The sequence below is a fragment of the Oncorhynchus kisutch genome, linkage group LG14 (genome assembly GCF_002021735.2).
Source record: "Oncorhynchus kisutch isolate 150728-3 linkage group LG14, Okis_V2, whole genome shotgun sequence".
NCBI classification, from domain to species: Eukaryota; Metazoa; Chordata; class Actinopteri; order Salmoniformes; family Salmonidae; genus Oncorhynchus; species Oncorhynchus kisutch.
The window spans coordinates 26158005-26185682 of NC_034187.2; the positions used below are offsets into that span (position 1 = coordinate 26158005).

Sequence of the window (27678 nt, forward strand, 5' to 3'; positions counted from 1 at the left end):
TCATTTGATCACCCTCTTGAAGGAGAACTGCAACAGGGTGATGTCCATGAATTATAATCCACATAATCATTTACATTTTCTGTTGCTGCAGGATTATTTACTTGCTCATATTAAGATCCTACATCTGTAGATATGGACAGTGTCAGTGAAAAGCTTCGTGACGGTCTTACACGTTAGCTCATCACTATGGCCTGTGTTGTGCTGTGGCAGGACCTGCTGTATGTCATATCGTATGGACCATCCCAAGTCAAGCCTCCAGCCGTGCAGATGCTCTTTCATTACTGGCCAAACCTAAAGCCCCCAGGAGCCATCAGTGAATACAGTGGACTGCAATACACAGGTGAGGTTGCTTATGGTCTGCCTGTCAGGCTGTGCTTGTATGCAATACAGGTGTAGGATTTTTATTTGATCACCCTGTTGCAGGAGAACATTCCAGCAATACAGGACATACAGGACATTTAAAACGTATAGTGTATTTGAGGTTGGAAAATGCTTCTGAAGTTTGCAATTTCCACTTTGAAATTTCAGACTTGATTTTCCTTTTACGAAAAATGTATCAACCCCAACAAAAATGTCCATTAATTATAATCCACATAATAATTCACATTTCCTGTTGCAGCAGAATTATTTTCCTGCTGTAGCAAACTGTCTCAAAATAAGATCCCACATCTGTAGATCTCAGGTTGCAGCAGTCTAACCCTCCTCCCACACTACCTTTTCCCCTTTCCTTCTCTCCCTCTATTCTATTTCCCCCTGTCACAGCCTGGAACCCCATCCATTGCCAACACATTGAGTGTCACAATGCCATCAATAAGCCTGCTGTCAAGGTAACGTCTGAGTAACTGCTGTGCACTGTAGCCAATATAAAACACATACAAGACCGATATATTCAATGAGAACATCCATTGTGTACACAAACATAAAGTGAATACACACAGTATGTGCCAGATTGCCATGGTGTGTTAAAGTGTCTTGGTGTTTGCTGCTGTAAGTGCAACGTTAAATGAGCCAGGGATTGCTTGAGTCACTGTGGTAGTTCCGTGGGGTAATGATATCAGTGGCCACCCGACTCAAGGCCTGTTTGCTATGCTCAGCCTGTCTCTGCTCAACTGTGCTAAAAACAGACAAGTAGAGCAGAGACGGGAACAGGGGCAGGGACGGATTTCAATTACCCAGGATTGCAGAGGGTGTGTGTGTGTGGGGGGAGGGGGGAGTGGGGGGGGCTAATTGGAAGCGATGACCCCATGCCGCCCCTGAGGATAGGGCGCCTGTAAGCGAGAGCAGTAAATTACAGAACACCATCTGAGCATCTAGGCCATAAGCACTGTAGCTTAATACAGGGCCATGCACAGATCATAAAGAACTGAACAGAACCATATGCATGCAGCCAGCAGCAGAGACAGGTAAAGAGGACATTATACACACACACACACACACACATACATTTATTTGAGTTTGAGGTGTTATCACGTGTCAGGGCACAAGCAGTGGAGAAATAAGGTGTGGTATATACTTCTTATGACCCCTAAAGCTAGATATCACTGCAACTACTGTATATTCCATCTGGATTCAGTAAATGTCTGTTGTCGCCCTATAGATGTGCATCGACCCCACCCTCTCCGTTGCACTGGGAGACAAGCCCCCTCCTCTATACATCTGTGAGGAGTGCAGCCAAAGGATAGCAGGGTATGTGGTTGTAACCTCTTTCTCTCCACATAGATGCCATTCCAAACATCACCTGCTGTCTGCTTCATTATTCTGGTCTTTATCCCAAGGGAGAAGCATCACCATGGTTGCATAATTCCTTTGCTGGAAGTGTATTTTCAACGGAGGTATTCTCAGCTAACTATAATTAGATTTACATATTCCTGTGACCTTTACAGAGACCATTCAGAATGGCTTGTTGATGTGCTCTTGCCCCAAGGTGAGTATTAGCAAACAAGTATTAGCGTTCAGGTTGCCATCTCTCTCTGTCTCCCTCTCTCACACACATATACAAGTACATACACGCACACATGTACGTACCTCAATACCCCCAAAATCGAGTCAATCAGAGGGGAGTTATTTAGGCTGAGTGAACCCATTGTCTGTGTCTATGTTATACTGAATACCTCTGTGGCCTCATTTTTACAGCTGAGATATCTGCTATTTGTCAAAAGAAGGTAAGACATGAACGTTGGTGCATTGATATGTGTTTGTGTTTGTGCTCTCATCAGCTCATGCAATATTCATAGTGGTAAAACTCATGGCTAAACAAGAGTACCCCGTTCTTCTTCATATTACAGCAACAAGTGAAGTAGACCGGTGAATAGAATTGTTTGCTAGTATTTGTTACTTCTCTGTTGGATGGCTTTGCGTACATAATCACGGACTGTGGCTGGGCCTCCCTTGCTATGTCATTGCTGGTTGTGTATAAATATCATGCCTTCATGCCAACATCCACCCAGTGTTCATTTAACCATGAGCAGTAAAACTGCTGTGTAATTGATTTGAGGACAGGAGAGAGATAACCACTTGAGTCATTATAAGTGGTGGAAAAAGAAACACGATGCTAGCCTGCTACAGGCTAACGAGGCCCAAAGAAGCTACAACTTGCACTTCGACATTTCATATAGCAGACCATCACATTTATCTCTGAAGTGTTTAAGGACCGTGCACTTTCATTTGGAGAGTCCATTCACTCGAACACTCTGTTCATTACTTGTCTAATGGATGGTCCAGTCTTAATGGAACTGGCAGGGCATGATGTTTGTTCCGGAACACAGTCCAAAGGCATAAAAGTTCCCCCTTGGTTCCCACGGAGACTGACACACAAATCTGTCGGGTAGTGTATCAAATCAAATCAAATGTTACGGGTGTAGACTTAACCGTGAAATGCTTGCTTATGAGCCCTTCACAACGATGCAGAGTTTAAAAAGTATAATCAAAAGAAAAGACTAAGCTGAGCGGCCCAGGGTTGTCATGGGAAACAGCTGTCCTATATCTAGTTCATCCAGCAGTAGTTTTAATCCTCACACAGCCTTTTCAATAGGCTTTGTCCCACTGCAGAAAGCTCTTACCTGGATCCACGCCAACTCTCTCATTATCAGCACACACATCATTGTTCTATCTGAGATGTGATTGCTTGTCAGAGTTACAGCTAGAATAGGGATTGCTTTCACAGTGCTCTGCAGTTACAGTATACGATATACTGTAGTGCAGTGTTCCCCAACCCGCAGGGGATTTTATTTGGCCCCCCAAGTTATCTGAGCAAAGTTGTTTTTTATTTGTTTTTGTTGGACATAGAAGACTGTAAAAACACCAGTAAATCAGCTCCAAGTGATTAGAATTTTCCAAATCTGTTCCAAAGGATTCCCATGCATAATAGCGAGATACAGTATATGTGATCGTATACAAATGTAAGCAAGGTTTGAAATGATGATGTTTTAGCATCTGTTTGGGCTTCTTGCGGTCAATTTGCTGTACTGTATCCACTGACCAGGTTTTCACCATTGTCAGTTGTATGTTTTTGTAAAGATTACAGAGAGAGAGGGGAGAAGACAGGAAGAGAACAGAGAGAGAGAGGGGAGAAGACAGGAAGAGAACAGAGAGAGAGAGGGGAGAAGACAGGAAGAGAACAGAGAGAGAGGGGAGAAGACAGGAAGAGAACAGAGAGAGAGAGGGGAGAAGACAGGAAGAGAACAGAGAGAGAGAGGGGAGAAGACAGGAAGAGAACAGAGAGAGAGGGGAGAAGACAGGAAGAGAACAGAGAGAGAGAGGGGAGAAGACAGGAAGAGAACAGAGAGAGAGAGGGGAGAAGACAGGAAGAGAACAGAGAGAGAGAGGGGAGAAGACAGGAAGAGAACAGAGAGAGAGGGGAGAAGACAGGAAGAGAACAGAGAGAGAGGGGAGAAGACAGGAAGAGAACAGAGAGAGAGGGGGGAAGACAGGAAGAGAACAGAGAGAGAGGGGGGAAGACAGGAAGAGAACAGAGGAAGAGGATCTGTTCATTTGAAAGACCGGAGGTTTCAGTGGCTGATCAGATGAAACCAATAAGACACCATATGTACAGTCTCTATCTAAGAATGATGCTATTTGTCCCATGGCAGCCTATTCATTAGCATACACACACAAAAAGAACACCACTCGTTCTTTTAATTTAGGACGTTTACACATCAATTAATTCATTGAGGCAAAGGACCTTTTAAGGATAGCTTTTTTTCACAGTGAAAACAGTTTATTAGGATTCCTATATTTTCTCAGTTTATAAATTATACGAGGAGTTGTTTTATCTCATTGTCCCCTCTGTCTTGTAGAACTGTAGCTCTCATGTCAGGAGGGCAGTTGTCACCTGCTTCTCAGCTGGTTGCTGCGGGCGCCATGGCAACCGACCCGTCCGCTACTGCAAGCGTTGCCATGTCAACCACCACAGCAGCGAGGTGGGGACTGCGGCGGAGACCCATCTGTACCAGACCTCCCCACCTCCCATCAACACCCGCGAGTGTGGGGCAGAGGAGCTGGTGTGTACTGTGGAGGCTGTTATCAGGTATTTTTATTTTGTATTTGGTGCATTTAATTTTTTTATTTAACCTTTATTTAACTAGGCAAGTCAGTTAAGAACAAACTCTTATTTAAAATGACGGCCTACCCTAACCCAGACAACGCTGGGCCAGTTGTGCGCCGCCCTATGAGACTCCCAATCACAGCTGGTTGTGATACAGCCTGGAATCGAACCAGGGTCTGTAGTGACGCCTCTTGCACTGAGATGCAGTGCCTTAGACCGCTGCGTCACAGCATCACAGACAACACAGGCAACCAACCGCATGCTTCACAGTAGCACTGTATACAACCACAGTTATCTCTCTATCACTATCTGTCTATCTCCCTCTTGTCTTTCTGTCTGTCTCTCTCTTTATCCCCCCTCTCTCTCCATCCATCTATCAACATCAGTCTACTGAAGGAGGCAGAGATCCACGCGGAGCTGCGTGAGTTTGAGCTGAACAGGCGTCGTCAGATGGGCCTGTCTGCCTCCCACCACTCCCTGGACAACATCGACTTTGACAACAAGGAGGACGACCAGCACGACCAGAGGCTCCTCAGTCAGTTTGGCATCTGGTTCCTGGTGCGTGGCTCGCTGGTCTATTACTCACTATCACAGTTGAGAGATTAGGATGTTGACACACCTGTCTGGGCTCTTATTACCAGCCTGTGCTGTACTCTCTTCATAGTGCAACATTATAATGCTTTAACCGTATCCGTCTCCGATCTTGGAAGCCCCTGACTGACCATGTTACACCCCATCCTTGCCCCCACCCCTGAAGGTGAGCCTGTGCACCCCCAGTGAGAACACGCCCACTGAGAGCCTGGCGCGGCTGGTGAGCATGGTGTTCCAGTGGTTCCACTCCACAGCCTACATGATGGACGACGAGGTGGGCTCCCTGGTGGAGAAGCTCAAGCCCCAGTTTGTCACCAAGTGGTTGAAGACCGTGTGTGACGTGCGCTTCGACGTCATGGTGATGTGCCTGCTGCCCAAGCCGGTGGAGTTTGCCAGGGTGAGGAGGAGCGGGGAAGGAGAAGGGGTGTTGGAGGGTAAAGGCGGCTCAGTAAGTGTTCGTGAGGGGTTGTAAAGGTGTGATGTTGGGTGTAGGGTAGTATGAGGTTAGGAATGTTTCTCTGGGGACAATGCACACTGGTGGGACAGTGTGTGATGGTTGTGTTTCTTGGTGAATATCCCCCTTGCTTATACTGTACCTGACCTTGTGTATGTGTCTATGTACCCATATCCCCAGGTGGGGGGTTACTGGGATAAGTCTTGCAGCACGGTGACCCAGCTGAAAGAGGGGCTGAACCGGATCCTGTGCCTGATCCCCTACAATGTGATCAGCCAGCCGCTATGGGAGTGCTTCATGCCAGAGTGGCTGGAGGCCATCCGCACTGAGGTGCCTGACCAGCAGCTCAAGGAGTTCAGAGAAGTGCTCAGGTACTGTATACTGGACCTCCTCCAAGTCACCTAGTTCACTGTACCACCTCCTCTAGTTCAATGGTGTCCTATGGTTACTGATCATGCACAAATCATTTTCTGTCTTGTGCAAATAATAGAATGTTATGTGAAATTATATGTGATATGTGTAACACACAGTGAAAATGGTTTCCATGGTCCCACCTGCTAGTGATACACCTGAGAGGGGATATACCAAATTCTCAACTTTAAAAGCATGGCCCCTCACTCCTCACCCCTCTGCTCCCCCTGCAGCAAGATGTTTGACATTGAGCTGTGCCCTCTGCCCTTCTCCATGGAGGAGATGTTTGGGTTCATTAGCTGCAGGTTCTCAGGATACCCAGCCTCTGTGCAGGAGCAGGCTCTGCTCTGGCTGCATGTGAGTATAAGGCCTGTGGCTTTTTATGAGGATCCATTTCATATTGTGTGGTTGAAATGAAATGAACAGGTTGTCATGATGTGTGAGTGCCTGGGCAGGGGCTGTACTGAATATGGAACTGGGTCACAAGGCTAGCATGAGACTGGAGTTCTAAGAGTGAGAGAGGAGGGATTTTGCTTTTGATTCCATATGCACTCACAGCCTGCTGTCCTATATACATGGAAGGGTTTCTTTCACGACTGTGATAACAGACACCAAAGTAATTCAATCTGAATATATACAGTTGAAGTCAGAAGTTTACATACACTTAGGTTGGAGTTATTAAAACTAGTTTTTCAACCACTCCACAAATTTCTTGTTAACCAACTATTGTTTTGGCAAGTCGGTTAGGACATCTACTTTGTGCATGACACAAGACACTTTTTCAACCATTTTTGACAGACGGATTGTTTCACAATTCCAGTGGGTCAGAAGTTTACATACACTAAATTGACTGTGCCTTTAAACAGCTTGGAAAATTCTAGAAAATGACGTCATGGCTTTAGAAGTTTCAGATAGGCAAATTGACATAATTTGAGTCAATTGGAGGTATACCTGTGGATGTATTTCAAGGCCTACCTTCAAACTCAGTGCCTCTTTGCTTGACATCCTTGGAAAATCAAAAGAAATCAGCCAAGACCTCAGAAATAAAATTGTAGACCTCTACCTGTCTGGTTCATCCTTGGGAGCAATTTCCAAACGCCTGAAGGTACCACGTTCATCTGTACAAACAATAGTATGCAAGTATAAACATCATGGGACCACGCAGCTGTCATACTGCTCAGGAAGGAGACGCATTCTGTCTCCTAGAGATGAACCTACTTTGGTGCAAAAAGTGCAAATCAATCCCAGAACAACAGCAAAGGACCTTGTGAAGATGCTGGAGGAAACAGGTACAAAAGTATCTATATCCACAGTAAAATTAGTCCTATATCGACATAACCTGAAAGGCCACTCAGCAGGGAAGAAGACACTGCTCCAAAACCGCCATAAAAAAGCCAGACTACGGTTTGCAACTGCACATGGGAACAAAGATCGCACTTTTTGGAGAAATATCCTCTGGTCTGATGAAACAAAAATAGAACTGTTAGCATAATGACCATCATTATGTTTGGAGGACAAACATAGAACATTTGTGGGCAGAACTGAAAAAGCATGTGCGAGCAAGGAGGCCTACAAACCTGACTCAGTTACACCAGCTCTGTCAGGAGGAATGGGCCAAAATTCACCCAACATATTGTGGGAAACTTGTGGAAGGCTACCTGAAATAAATCATTCTCTCTATTATTCTGACATTTCACATTCTCAAAATAAAGTGGTGATCCTAACTGACCTAAGACAGGGCATTTTTACTAAGATTACATTTCAGGAATTGTGAAAAACTGAGTTGAAATGTATTTGGCTAAGGTGTATGTAAACTTCCGACTTCAACTGCATATAGGTCACACATACTACAGGAATATGTGTAGAGTACTACTTATATATTTCTATCTGCTTATATACGTCTTCTCTTTTGCCTCTCTGAATGTCTCTGTTGTCTGTTTGTGTGTTTTATGTGTGTGTGTAAACCTGTTAACCTAAACCTGTTGTCATTAATGTGTCTTGTATGTGAGTTTGGTGTGCATCTTTGCATGATCTCTTGTGTGTTTGTGTACCTGTCGGTGTATGTGTGTGTGTGTCTGGTTGGACACAGGTGTTGTCAGAGCTGGACATTGTGGTGCCTCTGCAGCTGTTGATCGGGATGTTCTTTGACGGGGTGAACTCAGTGAAGGAACTGGCCAATCAGAGAAAGACTCGAGTCTCAGATCTAACTGGTGAAAATACTGAGGCTCGGAGGGTGAGATATAGTACTAGTCATCAACTCCCATGCAAAACTACCTAAATTACACAGAAATAAGCTATTATCACTCAAATTTCCTCTCTCTCTCTCAATGAAACAGTAAGAGCAGAACAAATGAGCTGAGGAACTATACAGTTTACATCCACAATCTGAAAATGCTTGTTATCTATTTATCCAGCCAGCACATAATGTTCTGAGAACCATCTGTTTCTTAGAGCTTGGTGAGAGTGTGGTTGACCTATGGTTATTTTGCATACAACCTTCCACAACTTTCTGGGAATTGTGCAGGATAGCTGCTTGGTTGCTTGGCAGCACATTTAAGGAACTTGACAAAAAAACATTATTTGCTTGGTATTTCATTACTTTAACAGAATGTTTCCTAAAAGTTCAAGTATATTTTGGTAATGTTCTAGGAACGTTCTCCAACTGGTTTGGCATTGGGAATGTTCTCAAATAGATCCGAGAACGTTAAGAAACAATGTTCTTTTGTGGGAATTTCAATACTTCAGCATAACATTTCCTACAGGTTTCCTCATGGTTCTATTTAAAGTTATGTTCTCAGAACATCAAGAAAACTTTCACAAAAAAAAAAACACAAGAAAAACTTAGTAACGTTCAAAGAACATTTTAATACTGTTATTTAAAAACACACATTCCATTCTCAGCATCAACAAAACTCTATCTCTCTATCCTCTATCTTGTTAAGTGTGTTCAGGTGTGTAGGCCGCACCCAATAATTGGCCACACCTGATCTTCATGTGTGCTTGTTTGCTTTGAAATGGGGTCTGTTTGAATAGACTGAAATGAACAGCTTTGTATGAGTAAAAAAAAATCATGTCTACATTCCATGGATAGAGAACAGAAGATCATAGGTTTCAATCTCCCTGACGCCGTGCAACAATAACAAATAAATGTGTATGCATGATTAATGACTAAGCAAATCAATGTCCATGTGTCCTATTTGTGATTGGAGGTCAAAACAGTTAACCTAAGCAAGCAGTGTTATCAATAGTCATATTGAATTATGTTCTCAGAACGTTATTTAATTACCTTAAAATAACCTATCAAACCTCCCAGGAAAACTTTCAGGGAACCGCAGTTAAACATTCTCAGAACCTCCCTGCAATCTAAAAATGTACCTCCCAGAACAGGCAACATTTTCACTTCTGTTCTCAGAACGTTAAAAAACGTTCCGTTTTACCAGTCAGGGAACTTGCCTTCGTTCCCAGAACCAATGGCAAACCAGAAAAGTATGTTCCTACAACTTCCAAGGAACCAAATATGCTAGCTGGATACCCTCTACTGTCAACCATCCACAGGCATATGTGTTGCCCTGGTAACTGCTGAAGTCTAAATATAGTTCTATTTAAGGGGCTTAATTGAGCTCTGCCATCATTCAGATTTATCTGTGAAAGTTAAACCCTTTGGCTCATCTATCCACAGCATATTTCTACACCTGAATACACTTTGAAGCGGACAACCCTGCCAGCACACACACAGGGTAGATCTCATGACAGTACAATTATGAAACGATGATACCTGTTTGTGTGTTTGTGTGTGTGTGTGTGTGTCATGTCCCTAGGAAAGCGTGGTTTCAGATCCAGGCCATCTTGGTCCGCACAACACTGTGAGCCCGTTCCCCAGTCCGTTCCGGAGCCCATTCCGGAGCCCCCTGCACTGCAGCCCCTTTAAGAACCTGGGCCATGCTACGGGACACTGTGCCCTGGACCTGGACTGTGATGACGATGACATGAACCTGGGCTGTTTCATTCTCATGTTCGACCTCATCCTCAAACAGGTGGCAAGCCCATACACTGCAGACATGGGTTCAATTATAGAGTACTGTTACATTTTACAATACCTCATTGAATACCTCAGAGCCACCAAGCTGAGTTCTGTCTCACTTTCTATTTCTGTGGGTTCTCCTGTTCAACAACGTTGTAGTGGTTCCTTACTTCTAATAATAATTTAATCCATTTGTAAAGCGCTTTCCATTATACAGAATCATCTCAAAGTGCATAATCTAAAAAATAAAAAGCAAATAGAAAAAAAAGACAGGGCAACTGACACAATAAACCCAGCTACAATGTCCTTGTTCAGATGGAGCTCCAGGATGACGGTGTGATGCTCGGTCTGGAAAGCAGTCTGGGGAAGGACATTGTGGGCATCATCAACAACGTCTTCCAGGCCCCGTGGGGGGGCTCCCACACCTGTCAGAAGGATGAGAAGGCTCTGGAGTGCAGCCTGTGCCAGTCCAGCATTTTGTGCTACCAGCTAGGCTGTGAGCTCCTGGAGAGACTCACCCCCAGGGAGGAGATACGTCTGGTGGTGAGACACACAAGCAGACTCCTGTAAAAACAGCATGTCCTGAATCGGTCCAATTGTTTTAAATGGTTTGTAATTCTTACTGTATTTGGTTGTCAGTAGACATTATTGTGTCTTGACTACAGGAGTCAACAGACATCTTGGAGGACACATTGCTGTTGCCTCAAGTGTTTGGTCCTGAACAACGGACAAAGCAAGGGGCAGAGGAAGCGGACAACCCTGCCAGCGCACACACTGACAACCCTACAAGTCAAAGTTACTCTCCTGACAACCCACGTATGTATCCATGGCGAAATAAAGCTTGGGTTGGAAGGGTTTTGGATTGAGTACAGAATATCTCAGTGTACTGATACAGATCTGATGAAACACAAGCAGAACAATTCTCAGTTGTGTAGGTGTAAATACCTCAGCATTACCAAAATCTAATCCCAAATGTATTTTATGACATGAAGAAAAACATATGAGATGAACACTTCTCTGTAACAGTTCAGGGGCTGCGTACAACATGAAGAGGAAACACTGCATAGTTTCTCCTCTGCTGGGGAATTCTCTCTTTTTACAGCAAACATTTCTCTCTTACAGCGATGAAGAATAATGCTGATAAGAAGTTTTCCTACCAGCAGCTCCCTGTGTCTCTCAAGCTAATATACACTATTCTGCAGGTACCTGCCAGTCCACCTTTATCCAGTGTCATCTTGTCAAGATATAACTTGTCTATAGAATATAATAGATGCCTAATGAAAGACAATAATCCTGTATCCTCATTAGAAACGATTGAGTGAGCAAAGGAAATGTACATTTTGTTCCCTTTGTAGGAAATGTCTAAGTTTGAGGAGCCTGATATCCTGTTCAACATGCTGAACTGTCTGAATATCCTGTGTCTCCACGGAGAGTGTCTGTACCTGGCCCGTAAGGACCACCCCCATTTCTTGGCCCACATCCAGGAGAAGATGCTCATTCCCAGGTCAGCAGTCACCATCACCGCATGGTGCCCCTCCTGCAGTTTCACACGTAGCTTGTTTTTTTACAGAAATCTCTACTAGTACTTTCTTTAAACATGCCTTGAGCCATGAGATGTAGCTACATGCAGAAACTGAAATCGTTGATCACGGTCTTGATGTCAGTTGAACTTGATCATCAAATACGTGAAGAGCAGCCAGGTATGCGTGTGTGTCTAATGTCATAGTGTGTTCCAGCCTGTGGACCATGCTGAAGTCCGAGTTCTGCCAGCTGGCCTCCTTGGCCGTGCCCCAGCTCCTGCATGCCCTCTCCCTCTCCCACGGAGCAGACATCTTCTGGAACCTGGTGGACAGCAACTTTAACAGCAAGGACTGGAAGATACGCTTCGAAGCAGGTGAATTTTATATGTGTGTGTGTGTGTGTGTGGGGGGGGGGGGGTACTGTATGTGATGATAGGAATGTGATGATAGGAATAGATACAAACATCTATCTTCAATTTCATTTTTTGCAGTTTTATTGTTGACAATGTCACAGAGCACCAATCAAGGGAAAGGGGAATATCTAGTCAGTTGTACAACTGAATGCATTCAACTGAAATTGTGTCTTCCGCATTTAACCAAACCCCACTAAATCAGATTAGAATATAATATAATAATAGCAGTCTGTTAAATTCACATGAAGTCATTTAACAGACTCTGACTTCAAACAGCATAGAAAGCAGATGTTTATTGCATATTACTTGCAAAGTAACATTGCAAAATACCATGAACAATTGCTAAGGGAAATGATGTGTCATGACTACAGGTTGTGTACACACGTGAACCGTAGGATGAGGATCATGAATTTTAATGATCTAATTATGGCCTCATATTAGCTATTCTGAAACATGGTAATTTACCTGTTAGTGTAAATCAACCCAAAAAGATACCAGTTGGGTGCCAAAGCATCACTATGGCCCACAGGCAATCTGGCTGCAATAATACTATCTCCACTCCCTCTACTACCACACTGCCATCTAGTGACACTGTACATTACCCATCAGTGTTAGAGTGATGCTGCTTTTAACATTATCCTTTGCAGTGTCCTATCAAACTAAATGTGACATGGCGCTGAGATGTTATCTTGTGCCCTGTCTGTGTTGTCATGGGAACTCCAAGTGGAGAAGGTGGCGGTGCTCTGTCGGTTCCTAGACATTGGTTCTTTGACGAAGAACCACCTGCTGAAGTACTCCCTGGCCCACGCCTTCTGCAGCTTCCTGGCCTCTGTGGAGGATGTCAACCCGGCTGTGGCAACACGCGCCAGGCTGCTGCTGGACACCATCAAGAGCCCAGCACTACAGGTGATTAACAGATATCTATCTAGGCCAAGATAAATACTATTAAACTGCCATACAACCACTTTTCATGTGACAATTGATAACGTGTATGGAGTCTTTCTTGTCCTGGAGGACAAATTGCTTCGCAGCAAGTCAGCAAACAATTTTCTATTGATGAATAACACAAAAACATGTAAGTGCAGTGCTAACACTTGTGTATGTCTGTGGCTGTGTGTTTGTGTGTCTGTTTCTGTATGTCTGTGTGTTTGTGTGTCTGTGTCTGTGTGTTTGTGTGTCTCTGTCTGTGTGTTTGTGTGTCTGTGTGTTTGTATGTCTGTGTCTGTGTGTCTGCAGGGTTTGTGTTTGTGCCTGGACTTCCAGTTCGACACGGTGGTGAGGGACCGGCCCATCATCCTCAGCAAGCTGCTGATGCTGCACCACCTGAAGCAGGAGGTCCCTGCCCTCAGCTGGGAGTTCTTTGTCAACCGCTTCGAGACGCTCTCCCTGGAGGCCCAGCTCCACCTGGACTGCAACAAGGAGTTCCCTTTCCCCACTAGTACGCCCAGCTGGGGGATTTTATCAGTTACATAATCTGCAGAATATAATTTTCACTATGACTTATGTTCAATACAACAAACCAAGCATGTAGGGAAACATAAACCTGTGAAATCAGAACATTACAGTTCATGTTCGTGTGGTGGAGGTGTGTTAAGTGTTATGAGACATCGGCACGTTGATGTATGTTATTTATCTTTCCTTCCTTGCCTCTCCTTGTCAGCCATCACAGCTGTGCGTACCAACGTGGCCAACCTTAGTGATGCAGCGATGTGGAAAATCAGACGGGCGCGCTTTGCCAGGAACCGCCAGAAGAGTGTGCGTTCCCTCCGTGACAGCATCAAGGGCCCGTCCACAACCAAGCGAGCCTTCTCCCTCCCAGAGACTCTGTGTAACCGACTACGTGAGTGTCCATCGGTTGGTTAGGCTACTAGTCCGTAGGTCTCAGCTTTTGTCTGTCCCATGCTTCTACTGTTTCTCTCGGCATCAATTCACCTCTCTGTTCTGTTAGTATACCTACAAAATCTTTATTCCTGTTTGTTTCACTCAATTGCATATTTTCTCAGCGATTTGTTATCTTGCTGGAGGTAAGAGGTTTGTCTTCTCTGTGATTTCCTCATTGACCCTGCACAGGATGCGGTCTGAGTTTCTGGGAGAGGGGGTTTACTGTTGGCTTTAGACTGTGTGGTTGTTGAGCTTGAGTAAGCAAGTGGAGGTGAAATTATTAATAGAATAACTCGGAAAAGTCTCGGCATCCAAATACATATTAGGATCACTTTATGTGAATGGTGTGAGACATTGGGATGTATAGGGTTATCTGGAAGCTCAGACTTGTGTCCTGTGCTACCTCCCAAGAACATTCTCCTAAATTGCATTCTTCATGTGTGGTTTTTAGCTTTAAGGCTTACGAGGCAAGAGCACTCTGCCCCGACTCTGGGAGATATGATAGAGAAAGTCCTGCCAGGTAAATAACAATCCAAATCTAAATATAGAAACAGATCAACATTCCCTTCAGCATAATCGCATCATATGACTAACTTATGGCTACTGATAAAGTTGATGGGCATCAGGAAACTTGAAGAAAAAGCAATGTTTGCTCTTCACTGACATTCATTGCTTTTCATCCAAAATTCATAGATACCCACTGGGCATACACTGGTTGAATTAATGTTGTTCCCACGCCATTTCAATGAAATTACGTTGAACCAATGTGGAGTAGACGTTGAACTGACATCTGTGCCCAGTGGGTAGTCCGTTACTCTTGCTATCTTGATAGCTTGTCACATTTTCTGTTTGCATTTGACATATTCCATGACAATGTTAAAGTGACGTCCATATAGGTAATCACCCTGCCAAATGTAGACCAAGTTAGGTGACTGTCGTACCCTCCCCCGAGCTTTGTTCCCCTGCTTCACCGCCCCTCTCCTCTTCATCCGCTCCCATGTCGGCAGCACGCTTCCTCCTGCCTTTTAACCCTGATGCTTTGGCCCCTCTCCAAGGCCACAGCCCCTCAATGGAGGATGACTCGGTCATCAGGGACCTGCTCCCAGAGGATGCTGGGATAGATCACCAGACGGTGCACCAGCTCATCATGGTACTCATGAAGTTCATGGCCAAAGACAAGAGCAGTGCTGAGGCAGACATCGGCAGTGCCAAGGCCTTCAACTCGGTGAAGCGTCATCTGTATGTGCTGCTGGGCTATGACCAGCAGGAGGGTTGCTTCATGATCGCACCGCAAAAGATGAGGACCTCCACCTGCTTCAATGCTTTCATTGCTGGCATCGCACAGGTTAGAGGATAATATTAACCCTATAAATGACTCTGAGTTAATGCTGTACTAGTTCTAACATTTGTTTTAAAGACAATCCTTGAGTAAATCTAGAGTTGATCTAGATCTGCTTCAGTTGGGAGTTCATGAGAGATGGGAGTTTTTCAGATTGTTTCCCCCTGTAAAGTTTGAAGTATTGTGCTGCTGCTGCTGAATGATGTGAATTATGACAATCTGTCAAGCATCAAGAAGAACCTGGTGTGATGTGATATCTCCTCCAGGTGATGGACTACAACATTGGGCTGGGGAAGCAGCTGCTCCCCCTGGTGGTCCAGGTGTTGAAGTACTGCACCTGCCCCCAGCTCAGACACTACTTCCAGCAGCCGCCGCGTTGCTCTCTCTGGGCCTTGCAGCCACACATCAGACAGATGTGGCTCAAAGCCCTGCTGGTCATCCTCTACAAGGTACACACCACCCACAGTTGGAATATAATGAAACCTTATCCACTATGTGAATGTGTTTACATTGTAAACTTTATAGATGCAGTGTGTCTATAATTGATTACCTGTAATTGTGAAAATGTAATATTGAGGACAGCTAATCTATATATATTACGTTGCTTTGTACTCTCTTACCCTTCACTTCTACCAATCCTGTGTGTGGTCCCAGTACCCCTACAGGGATATGGATGTGAGTAAAGGGGTTCTGCACCTGATCCACATCACGATCAACACCCTGAATGCCCAGTACCACAGCTGTAGGCCCCATGCCACTGCTGGACCCCTCTATAGTGACAACTCCAACATCAGCCGCTACAACGAGAAAGAGAAAGGTGGGGACAACAGCGATTATCACATGCCTGGATTGTAAATATAGGCTTTTGTTTTAAATGATCAGGAATAAGAATGGAGAGTTTTGGACATACATTACATTTACATTACATTTGAGTCATTTAGCAGACGCTCTTATCCAGAGCTACTTGCAGTTAGTGTATTTATCATAAGATAGCTCAGGGATACAACCACATATCACAGTCTCAGTAAGTACATTTTCCTCAATAAAGTGAGGAGTGGATGCGAGGGTGGTGCTGTGGGATTATTTAAGATACTCTTTGAAGAGGTAGAGTTACAAATGTTTTCGGAAATATGAGCAAGGACTTTGCTGTCCTAGCTTCAGGGGGAAAGCTGGTACCACCATTGGGGTGCCACGACAAAGAGCTTGGACTAGGCTGAGTGGAAGCTGCCCTCCTGTAGGGGTGGGAGGGCCAAGAGACCAGAGTTAGCAGAACAGAGTGCTTGGATTGGGGTGTAGGGTTTCAGCATTTAACCTTTATTTAACTAGGCAAGTCAGTTAAGAACAAATTCTTATTTACAATGACGGCCTACACCGGCCAAACCCTAACCCGGACGACGCTGGGCCAATTGTGCGCTGCCCTATGGGACTCCCAATCATGGCTGGTTGTGATACAGCCTGGAATCAAACCAGGGTCTGTAGTGACGCCTCTAACACTGAGATGCAGTGCCTGAGATGCAGTCCACTCGGGAGCTCTGAAGGTAGTGAGGGGCAGTTCCTCTTGTTGCATCGTAGGCAATACCAGGGTCGTGTAGTGGATGCAAGCTTTGACTTGAAGCCAGTGGCTTTTGCAGAGGAGCGGAGTGACATGGGAGAACTTGGGAAGGTTGAGAACCGCTGCTGCGTTCTGCAAAAGTTGCAGGGGTTTGATGGCACAAACGGGGAGCCCAGCCAACAGCGAGTTGCAGTAGTCCAGGCGGGAGATGACAAGTGCCTGGATTAGGACCCGCGCCTCTTCCTGTGTGAGGTAGGGTCGTATTCTTTGGACGTTGTAGAGCATGAAGGAGGACATGACAGCGCCGAGTAACTTGGTGTATAGAGAGTAGTGAGAGTATGTGGTGCATCAGTAGTGAGAGTACATGGTGCAGACACAGATCCTCTCCACGTCACCTGGTAGGAGCGGCCTGCCAGGTAGGATGCAATCCAAGAGTGTGCAGCGCCTGAGACGCCCAGCCCTGAGAGGGTGGAGAGGAGGATCTAATGGTTCAGTGTCGAAGGCAGCAGATATATCTAGAAGGATGAGAACAGAGGAGAGAGAGTCAGATTTGACAGTGTGGAGAGCCTCCGTGACACAGAGAAAAGCAGTTTCGGTTGAGGGACCCGTCTTGAAACCTGACTAGTTAGGATCAAGAAGATCGCTCTGGGAGAGATAGCGAGAGAGATGGTCAGAGACGGAACGCTCAAGTGTTTTGGAAAGAACAAAAAGAAGGGATACCGGTCTGTAGTTTTTGACGTCAGAGGAGTCGAGTGTAGGAGGAGGGTAGGGACTCGGGACGTTTTGAAGTCAGAGGGGATTCAGCCAGTGGTCAGGGATGAGTTGATGAGGGAAGTGTGGAATGGAATAAGGTCTCCAGAGATGGTCTGGAGAAGGGAGGAGGGGATGGAGTCGAGCGAGCAGGTTGTCGGGCGGCCGGACTTCATTAGTCGCAGGATTTCATCTGGAGAGAGATGGGAGAAAGATTAAGGCGTAGGGTACTTCTGTGCGAGTGGGACCAGAGGACTCAATAGGCTGAGTTTATGAGGAGTGTTTGACAAAGTGGTTGACAAAGTTGTCTGCAGAGAGGGAGGAGGAGGCGGTGGAGGATGAAGGAGGGAGGAGAAGGTGGAGAAGAGTTTCCAAGGTTAGAGGCAGAAGCTCAACAGAAGCAGAAGCTCAACATTTAGAGTGATAGAAAGTGTCTTTAGCAGCGGATACAGCAGAAGAGAAGGTAGAGAGGAGGGAGTGAAAGGATGATAGATCCTCCGGAAGTTTAGTTATCTAAAATTTTCGCTCAGCTGCACGCAGAGTAGGGTCCAAGAGGCAGAATCAGGAGACAGGAGTGAGAAGGATTTAGCAGAAGGGAGATATGATAGAATAGAAGAGGAGAAAGTAGTGGGAGAGAGAGAGCGAAGATTGCGACGGCTCATGACCATCTGGGTAGGGGCTAAGTGACTAGGGTTGGAGGAATGGGAGACAGAAAAGAAAACAAAGTAGTGATCAGAGACCTGGAGGAGGGTTGCCTTGTGAGTGGGAGGGCACTGGGAAAGATGAGGTCAAGCATATTGCCTGTCTTGTGAGTGGGAGGGGACTGGGAATGATGAGGTCAAGCATATTGCCTGTCTTGTGAGTGGGAGGGGACTGGGAAAGATGAGGTCAAGCATATTGTCTGCCTTGTGAGTGGGAGGGCACTGGGAAAGATGAGGTCAAGCATATTGCCTGTCTTGTGAGTGGGAGGGGACTGAGAAAGATGAGGTCAAGCATATTGACTGCCTTGTGAGTGGGAGGGCACTGGGAAAGATGAGGTCAAGCATATTGTCTGTCTTGTGAGTGGGAGGGCACTGGGAAAGGCTGAGGTCAAAAGAGGCAAGGAGGGGAAAGAGAGAGTTGGAAAGAAATGAATTGAAGGCAGATGTCAGGAGGTTGAAGTCGTCAAGTACGAAGAGCAGTGAGCCATCATCAGGAAATGAGCTTATCAAGGTTTCAAGCTCATTGAGGAACTCTCTAAGGACACCTGGTAGGCGGTAGATGACAACAATGTTAAGCTTGAGTGGACTTCAAATGAGGAGATGGACAGGTGAGAGAGGGAGAAAAATTTCAATCTCCAAATAGGAGATTCCTACCACGATGACCAGATCCTCTTGGACTATGAGAGAAATTAAGAGAGAGCAGCTGGAGTAGCAGTGTACTCTTGGGTGATCCAAGTCTCCGTCAAAGCCCAAAAATACAGATGTAGGATCTTAATTTTACTTATATTGTTGCAGCAAAATAATCCTTCAGCAACAGGATTTGAAAATGTAGTCCATAATGTTGCTTGATCGGTGGTTAGGTTATTAGCTGGCCAAAAAATAGTCTGCATGAAAAAGCAATACTGTTAATATAACTGTGTGTTAATGTGGGTTTTCAGTGAATTTATGTAAATCACAAAGCTCATCCGCATTTCCTGCAGTGCAAGAAAATAGTTAGCAACAAAAGACTGATGAAATTAAGATCCTACATCTGTAATGTGTATGGTGTTTTTTTCAGAGGAGGACAGTGTGTTTGATGAGTCTGACGTTCATGACACACCAACTGGAGCAGGGAACAAGGAGTCTCAGACCTTCTTTGCCCGTTTGAAAAGAATCGGTGGCAGCAAGTCTGTCAAGTACCAGCCGGTAGAGCTGAATGCCCAGAAAAGTATGAAAATCGTCTCAAAGGATGACCTATTTTATCCAGCAATTACATTAATTGAACTTAAATGCTTCGCTGACATGAATTGAGCATTCACAGATTTTCCCAATCAGATATGATCTATCTTTTGATCCTCTCTTTGTCTGCGTCAGGTGAAATTGAGCTGTCTGAGTACCGCGAGGCCAGTGCAGTGCAGGACAACATCTTGCACTGTGTGAGGGAGGAGAGCACCAGGAAGAAGCGTCTGCAGGCCATGCACAAGCAGAAGTCCTTGGACATTTCCAACACTGACTCCATCCTCTACAACCTGGACGAGCACCGACGCAAGTCCTGCATAGACCGCTGTGACCTGCAGCATGGTACCCCCGGGCCCCCCTCCTCCACCACCTCCCACCCCAGGCGGACAGGGGGCCATGGGAAGGGCTCGTCAGACGGCTCCTCAGGCCGAGCAGAGGGCAGTGACCACCAGGACCGTTCAGGAACCCGGGGGGGCCACTCAGACTGCTCCAGGCCTGTCATCCCAGAGGTGCGCCTCAGCTGCATGGAGACGTTTGAGGACAAGGCCGACTTGGACTCCCCTCTTACAGGCGGCTCTTCTGCAGAGAAGGAGGACCAGGACCTCATTGACCTCTCCTCCGACTGCACTTCAATCCCAGAGAAGCACTCCATCCTCTCCATGTCCGACAGCGACTCCCTGGTGTTTGAGCCCCTACCACCACTGAGGATCGTGGAGAGTGACGAGGAGTTTGACCTGAACATGGGGATGGGCCCCAGGCTGAATGGGAGTGCCAGGCCCCCTGCTTCCCCTGCCAGGCCCCCTGCTTCCCCTGCCAGGCCCCCTGCCTCCCCTGCCAGGCCCCCTGCCTCCCCTGCCAGGTCTGCTGCCCCCCCTGCCAGGCCCCCTGCCTCCCCTGCCAGGTCTGCTGCCCCCCCTGCCAAGCCCGTTGCCTCCCCTGCCAGACCCCCTGCCTCCCCGGCCAGGTCTGCTGCCCCCCCTGTCAAGCCCGTTGCCTCCCCTGCCAGGCCCCCTGCCTCCCCGGCCAGGTCTGCTGCCCCCCCTGCCAAGCCCGTTGCCTCCCCTGCCAGGCCCCCTGCCTCCCCGGCCAGGTCTGCTGCCCCCCCTGCCAAGCCCGTTGCCTCCCCTGCCAGGCCCACTGCCTCCCCTGCCAGCAGAAGCACCGTGTGCCTGTCCCCCATGGTGCAGGTGAGCGTGGAGGACTGTTCTAAGGAGAAGAGGACCACAGACTCCCCATCAAAAGAAAGCCCCCAACAGCCTCTACAGAGGAGGCCACGCTATGCAACCCCCACCACCTCCCTGGAGCTGCCTGACCGGTCAGAGCACCCTGGCCTGGAGAGCCCCATGACTCTCAGCTTACAACAGAAGAGGGACCTGCTGAGGAAGACCCCTGCTGTCCCTGACACCTCCCTGGATGACTTTGTGCATCCTGAGGACTTGAAGGCAGGGGTGGGTCTGGGGACCAGTCCCTCTGGCAGGATGATCTTCCTGGACATCCCTGAGGACACAGTTGAACCCCTCACCTCTCTGGAGGGGAACAACAACGACGAAGAGGAATATTATGAAGAAGATGATGAGGACCTTGATGACAGTGACTTTAAACCCGATGATGATGAGAACGGCGAGGCAGAGTTTAAGATCCAGATAGTTCCCCGGCAACGCAAGCAGAGGAAGATAGCTGTGAGCGCCATCCAGAGAGAGTACCTAGACATCTCCTTCAACACCCTGGACAAGCTGGGTGAGCAGCCCACTGACACAGGTAAGAGAGAACAGGGTCCGGGGAGACAGGAGCCTAAGTCCAGAGAGAGGGGTCCCTCTGCATGGACTTACAGCTGCTGTTTCCTTTTTATGTGCCCCTGAGATAAGTATGCTGACTTCATGCACAATGTGCCTTTGGATGTATGTGTGTTTCAGTGATGACATCTCTAAGGTTTGAGGGGGCTTATGAGATATGATTGATAAAATACGTTTTCTACTAAAGTGTCTGCTTAGAATTGCAGAACCACATGAACAAAACATAAATTGTCTAGTCGCATATCCATGCTACCTCAAATCTTTAGTCAACTGGTCACAATTGCTGTTTCCTGTCCTGTGGCTTTGTCTCTCCCTTTTCCCATTCCAACCCATGGTAAACTTCTGAAAAGCCTACTGTAAAAGAAAGTCTGAGAAACCGAGTAAATATCAGTACAGCGCCTTCAAATTACTGCAACACACTTTCCATAAATAGCTGTCCATATAAGAACTAGTAATAGCCTAAATGAAAAAAGATTTTTTTTACTAAATAGTACATCAATAAACCACATCTTCATTTTAGATTGCTCTTTCACTAGGACTCAATGTATACTTGCAGTTAATTACTTGTAGCTCAACACTACATTTTGTATTGGCGTTGGGTGTCTGCAGCATCCCATGCGCTAACCAGTTGTCTACATGTGAGGTAAGGAGGAGGCTAAGATGCTGAAGCAGCCACTATTCCGCACCATCACTCACCCACATTGCCTTGCAGATCACAAAGTTCTGTCTACCCTGGAAAAGCCACGGGAATCCGCCTCAGCCCCCACCCTTGAAGCTGCTATCCCAGAAACAAGCAACCGCTCTTCAGTATCAAGTAGGATCCAAATACTTCCACATTGTCATGTGTTTAAATCACCCCAAAAAACAGGTGTGGTCATTACACCAGGAACTTTACACTGTTCAGACATTTGGCCTTGACTTATAAAGGTGTAAAATACTTTTTTTTAGTAGTGTTTTTCTCTGCCTTTTGTTTATTAAGACACCAGTGCAGTTTTTTCATGGTTATTTTCTTTTTCTGGTCAATAGATCAGGATTCTACCAAACCGACTATATATAAATTCATGAATATACGCAACTAAGCCATTAAATCATTTCATTTTTATATTTACCTCTGTGAGTGTCTTCTACCCCCCATTTTCCTGACAGTTGCTTTAAAGGGCAATTCCACCACTTTTCAACCTCATATTCATCATCTCCAGCACCAAACCAGTGTCTACATTATGTGACCGACCGGTTCGATTTGGTCTTATGTTGCAAAATTTGAAATGTTTTTTATTTATTTTTTACATTAGATAAAAGAAGAGACGCAGAGCTAGAAAATGGTATACCATACACTGCAGTTGAGGAACAATGGGAAAGTAATTATTGTAAACTTGTTACCCCACTTTTGAGAAAATGGCCCTTGAATGTTTTGGTACCTTCTTTGTCTACACCCATTCAGCATCGTTCACAGCTTTAGCCCCACCCATCTCTTTAATGATTCACATGTGAGGCTATGTGTTAAACAACCAAAGATTTCAAGACTAAAGACTGGTTTATACTACGGGTGTGTTAAAAATTGGCAGTCCGTAAATTCAGAGTGTTCCGCTCTCGGAGCATTCAGATTGCAGACAGGACGCTCTGGACAAAAGGTAGAGTTGATCCGAGCGTTCTGACCTAACAACAGCAGTCAAGCACCCAAGCTAACTGGCTGACTTTGACTAGCTACTTCCAGACACCAATGAGAGAACTCTGACCATTTTACTCGCCCTTGCAGAGCTAGTTAGGCTGTTTTTATGTTATCCAGAGCGTTGGTGACTGCAACTGTGCTGCTGGCTACAATTTAATTACATTTTTTTTGCCAACATTTACTAACACCGGCCATATTCAACAGGTGTTGAGCGTTCATAAATGTGTCAGTTATTCTGTGCTTTGGCACACTCAGACAAAAGTACTCTGAAATTGGCATAGGTTGCCAGAGCGAATTTATCAGCTGCCAGCGACAGATGTCGCAGTAACATCATAAACATTTTATTGAAATAGGTATTTGCATAGTGGAGTCTTTTGTTTAGACATGTAGCTAGCTAACTAAACAATGAACCATAATCCCAACTCATAACGTTACTACCCTACAGTACACTTTAACTTGAAATGAAAATGACTTTCTGACAAAATTAGAAACATGTAATATCTGAAACTGTAGCTAGCTGGACTCTCTTACCCGTATATATGGATGGAAGCTTCTCCCTCTCTGTCACGGATGCCATGGTTGCCCTTAGTTTGAAGATGTAATCCAGAGACAGGTGTTTTATACAACAGCCTTCTGTGCGTTCTTTTTTCGACTCCTTCTGCATATTTACAATCAAACGCTCTAATTCCACTGATTTCAAAACTCGGTCCTCCAGAAATTGGAGAGCAGAACTTATGCAGTTCTACTACGTGATATCTTTAAAAAAAAGCTGTGTTAGAAAGGATTACCTACACATACTGACCAGCTCATATTATAGACATGTAGCGTGCTACATGCAGACCAATCCAAACTCATCTCTCAGCATGTCCAGCCCTTCATTATCTCAGCCAATCAGTGTTGAGCTACTGACATGTTTTTTTTTTTTTTTTAAATCACCCCAATTTCATGGTATCCAATTGGTAGTAGTTACAGTCTTGTCTCATCGCTGCAACTCCCGTACGGACTCAGGAGAGGCAAAGGTCAAGAGCCATGCATCCTCCGTAACACAACTCAACCAAGCCACTCTGCCCATCCAACCCAGAAGCCAGCTGCACCAATGTGTCAGAGGAAACACCGTACACCTGGTGACCGTGTGAGCGTGCACTGCGCCCGGCCCGCGAGTCACTAGTGCGCGATGAGACAAGGATATCCCTGTCGGCTAAACCCTTTCCTAACCAATTGTGCGCCGTCCCATGGGACTCCCGGTCGCGGCCGGCTGCGACAGAGCCTGGACTCGAACCCAGAATCTCTAGTGGCACAGCTTGCACTGCGATGCAGTGCCTTAGACCACTGTGCCACTCGGGAGGCTGCTGACTTTTCCCATGGCTAAACCAACTGGGCTCGTAATTTAACAATTTTATTTGTATTTACAGATGGCATACAAGTTTGTTATTAAGGCACATGACAGGTCACATGTTCCAGAAGGCATTTCTGTCCCCAAAAAGTGTATGTTCAAATGGTGCTCCAGTGAAGTAATAACATGCGACACACGCCTAGTTTCCTGAAAAGAGTCACATGTGAAACAGCATATTTCTATGATCAGTGGTTAAAAATATAAGAAGAAAGATCCTAAAAAAATTATTCTCTGTGACATCACAGGGTAGAATTAAAAGTAAAAAACAGGGATTTTCAAAACCTGCAATGAGTTTCTAGCACAAGGTAGAAATGCACCGTTGTTACATATGTTGGCACTGGCATTGTGCTGGAGATAATGAAAATGAGGTTGAAAGTGATGGAGTTGCCCTTTAAGTGAACCAGACATTGAAATGAAAATAGTGTCGATAGAGGAAAAGTACCAGGCAGCTCAGTTCTTTGGGTGTGTGTTTGTCGCACCCCCAGCTCAGTTCTTTGGGTGTGTGTTTGTCGCACCCCCAGCTCAGTACCGTCAGGCAAAGCGAGGCTCATTGGGAGCTCTAACCATGAGCCAGCTGATGAAGAGACAGCTGGAGCACCAGTCCAGTGCCCCTCACAATATCAGCACCTGGGAGACAGGTTAGTCACTGCTAACTATCTCTGGTCCACCTCTCCAGAGGGAAAAACATCTAAACCGATTTTTAATGATTGGGTTTGACTGTGCTGATTTTAGTGTTTATCTCTACAGGCCCCACCAAGACCAGCCTCCTATCTGCCCCCAGTACAGTCAGTATGTTTGTGCCAGCCCCTGAGGAGTTCATTGATGACCAGCCCACCACAATGACTGACAGGTGAGAGAACCTACCGCCAACCACCAACACTGACTGGTGTGTCATTCAGGATCGCAGACACTGTGTACATGAATGGTTATTCAGTGTTATTAATGATAATACTGTGTGGTCACTCAGGTGTCGTGACTGTGGTGCGGTGCTAGAGGAGTATGATGAGGAGACCCTGGGCCTGGCAGTGGTGGTGCTCTCCATGTTCATCCACCTCAGCCCCGACCAGGCCGCTCCACTGCTGCTGGACATCATGCAGTCTGTGGGCAGGTCTGGCAACTACAGCAGCTCCTGTACCAACCCTATTATACTTCGACATACACAAACCTGATTGTTCAGTAACATTTTTGCACACTCTCTGTCATGTCTCCAATGTTAAATTCAGATTTGTGTCTTTCAGGCTGGCGTCTAGTGCTAATTTCTCTGGGCAAGCTGAGAGGTATGACACATCACAACCAGACATACTAAGTATATTATTATATTGTGTGTGCTAAACGCAGGTGTAATGTGGATGCTGATGATTTGTTGACACTGGCTGTATTCTTGTACACAAATGAGAATATATGCCAACATGAGGTGCAGACGTTCTATGTCTGTTGATGTCTCTGTTGGTGTAGCATGCTGATCCCTGGCAACGCAGCAGGTGTGGCTAAGCAGTTCCTCCGCTGTGTGTTCCATCAGCTGGCCCCCAATGGCATCCTGCCCCAGCTCTTCCAGAGCAACATTAAAGGTCTACTCATACACACCACAACATGTCTACTGTTAGGAGCAGCTCTCTGAGGGATATGGTTAGATCCTTACCATCATTCTTTTCTGTGCATTTTCAGATGGAGGTTTTCTGAGAACATTGGCCTTTTCCCTGATTGATTTTAATGAACTGAGTTCTGTGGCTGCACTGAACCAGCTACTGGAGGTGGGATGTTTTCCTGCTTAGTGTAATGCTTAAAGCTCAGCACTTGGCTGAAGGTTCTATGCGGTGTGTGTTTGTGTATGGGCTTTTTATTTTTAACTTTTATTTTATTTTGTCAATATTTTCTTAACTCTATTTTCTTAAAACTGCATTGTTGGATATGGGCTTGTAAGTAAGCATTTCAAGGTCTACACCTGTTGTTTTCGGCGAATGTGACAAATACAATTTGATTTGATTCAATCGCTAACACAGAAGATCAGCGTTACAACGCGATTGACATTAAAAGCATTTTTTTCGCATTCATAGTAAATGCTGCATATGTCGGCTCTATCGGAAATTACCTTTAAATTTCAATCGTGCAACAACACACATCTTCCAGAGTTTGAATTGAATCGAGCCCTCTGTCTTGAGTCTCAAGAAAAATCTTCACTTTCATCATGTATCCAGTAGGAGGAGCTCTTGTATAAATTGACAAGACTAACACTGCTGTTTGGATAGCGTGATACTAAAGCAGATAATGAGTACTGCTGAAGAGCATGCCTCTGCATGGTTATTCCCAATATTTACTCTGCACTATTAACTTGGTTTGTTTTATTTAGCAATCTTACCCTGTTAAAATGTTAAAGCAATAGGACTTATGATAGTCTATCTCAATTGACTCCTATGGCTCATAACAATCAATAGTCCAAACCATGTTTAGAATATATTTTTTAACAAAATTGTTACAGCTGGTAAGGGCTCTACGGCAATAAATTGTAACCCTGTTATCATTTTTGCCACTGTCCTCAGGGTCTGAACAACAAGAAGAGTCTACCAGCAGGGGGCACCATGCTGCACTGCCTGGAGAACATCGCCACCTTCATGGAGGCCCTGCCCATGGACTCCCCCAGCAACCTGTGGACCACCATCTGCAATCAGTTCCAGACCTTCCTCACTAAACTACCCTCTGTGCTGCCTCTGAAGGTACTGGACCTCGCTCTGCATAAAGGCTGCATTGATTTTTTTTTTTTAACTGTGATCAATATTGAGCTATAGCCTTATGAAGAATGTGATGACGTCTCTCTCAGTGTCCCCTGGACTCCAGTTTGAGGATCATCATTTGCCTGTTGAAGATCCCCACCACAAGTGCAACCCGGGTGAGTCTGTCTGTGTTTGCTTGATATACATTAGGACTACTAACCAAATGGTGAGGTCAGTCTTCATTTGAGTGTCATAAGTAACCCTATCCCAGGCCCTGAGCAGCTTATGATTGGTTACATTCTGATTGGTTACATTCACTCTGCCACCGTCCGGCAAACGTTACCTGAGCATTGGCTCTCGGACCAACAGGCTCCGAAACACATTCTACCACCAAACCATAAGAGTGCGAAATAGTTAACTAATGGCTACCCAGACTATCTTGAACTTACTCAATGAACACTCACAAGACTATATATACACACCATACACACACACTAGACTGACACACTAAACCCACACACATTCACAACATTACGTACACACACACACACACGCAGGCACGCACACGCACACACACACGCACGCACGCACACACACACACACACACACACACACACACACACACACACACACACACACACACACACACACACACACACACACACACACACACACACACACACACACACACACACACACACACACACACACACACACACAC

At 45.7% G+C, this 27678-nt stretch overlaps 1 protein-coding gene across 3 annotated transcripts in view; it reads left to right on the forward strand.

The window, feature by feature from the left end:
- Positions 1–27678, forward strand: part of unc79 (unc-79 homolog, NALCN channel complex subunit) — a 46177-nt gene that overhangs the window by 11377 nt on the left and 7122 nt on the right. For 2 of the 3 annotated variants that reach the window (XM_031788138.1, XM_031788140.1), the window contains exons 7-41: positions 211–340; positions 763–827; positions 1598–1686; positions 1884–1924; positions 2134–2162; positions 4296–4525; positions 4930–5101; positions 5301–5531; positions 5769–5959; positions 6233–6356; positions 8089–8232; positions 9818–10033; positions 10336–10563; positions 10686–10836; positions 11143–11222; positions 11376–11524; positions 11757–11914; positions 12678–12859; positions 13190–13391; positions 13614–13793; positions 14286–14354; positions 14890–15179; positions 15440–15622; positions 15828–15990; positions 19234–19383; positions 19530–21152; positions 21900–22001; positions 24771–24887; positions 24997–25099; positions 25217–25357; positions 25488–25526; positions 25705–25817; positions 25915–26000; positions 26787–26960; positions 27065–27133. In XM_031788138.1, coding sequence (XP_031643998.1) covers positions 211–340; positions 763–827; positions 1598–1686; positions 1884–1924; positions 2134–2162; positions 4296–4525; positions 4930–5101; positions 5301–5531; positions 5769–5959; positions 6233–6356; positions 8089–8232; positions 9818–10033; positions 10336–10563; positions 10686–10836; positions 11143–11222; positions 11376–11524; positions 11757–11914; positions 12678–12859; positions 13190–13391; positions 13614–13793; positions 14286–14354; positions 14890–15179; positions 15440–15622; positions 15828–15990; positions 19234–19383; positions 19530–21152; positions 21900–22001; positions 24771–24887; positions 24997–25099; positions 25217–25357; positions 25488–25526; positions 25705–25817; positions 25915–26000; positions 26787–26960; positions 27065–27133 — 6414 coding nt within the window. The remainder of the gene's footprint in view (positions 1–210; positions 341–762; positions 828–1597; positions 1687–1883; positions 1925–2133; positions 2163–4295; positions 4526–4929; positions 5102–5300; positions 5532–5768; positions 5960–6232; positions 6357–8088; positions 8233–9817; positions 10034–10335; positions 10564–10685; positions 10837–11142; positions 11223–11375; positions 11525–11756; positions 11915–12677; positions 12860–13189; positions 13392–13613; positions 13794–14285; positions 14355–14889; positions 15180–15439; positions 15623–15827; positions 15991–19233; positions 19384–19529; positions 21153–21899; positions 22002–24770; positions 24888–24996; positions 25100–25216; positions 25358–25487; positions 25527–25704; positions 25818–25914; positions 26001–26786; positions 26961–27064; positions 27134–27678) is intronic. The other variant, XM_031788139.1, reaches the window with a different exon arrangement.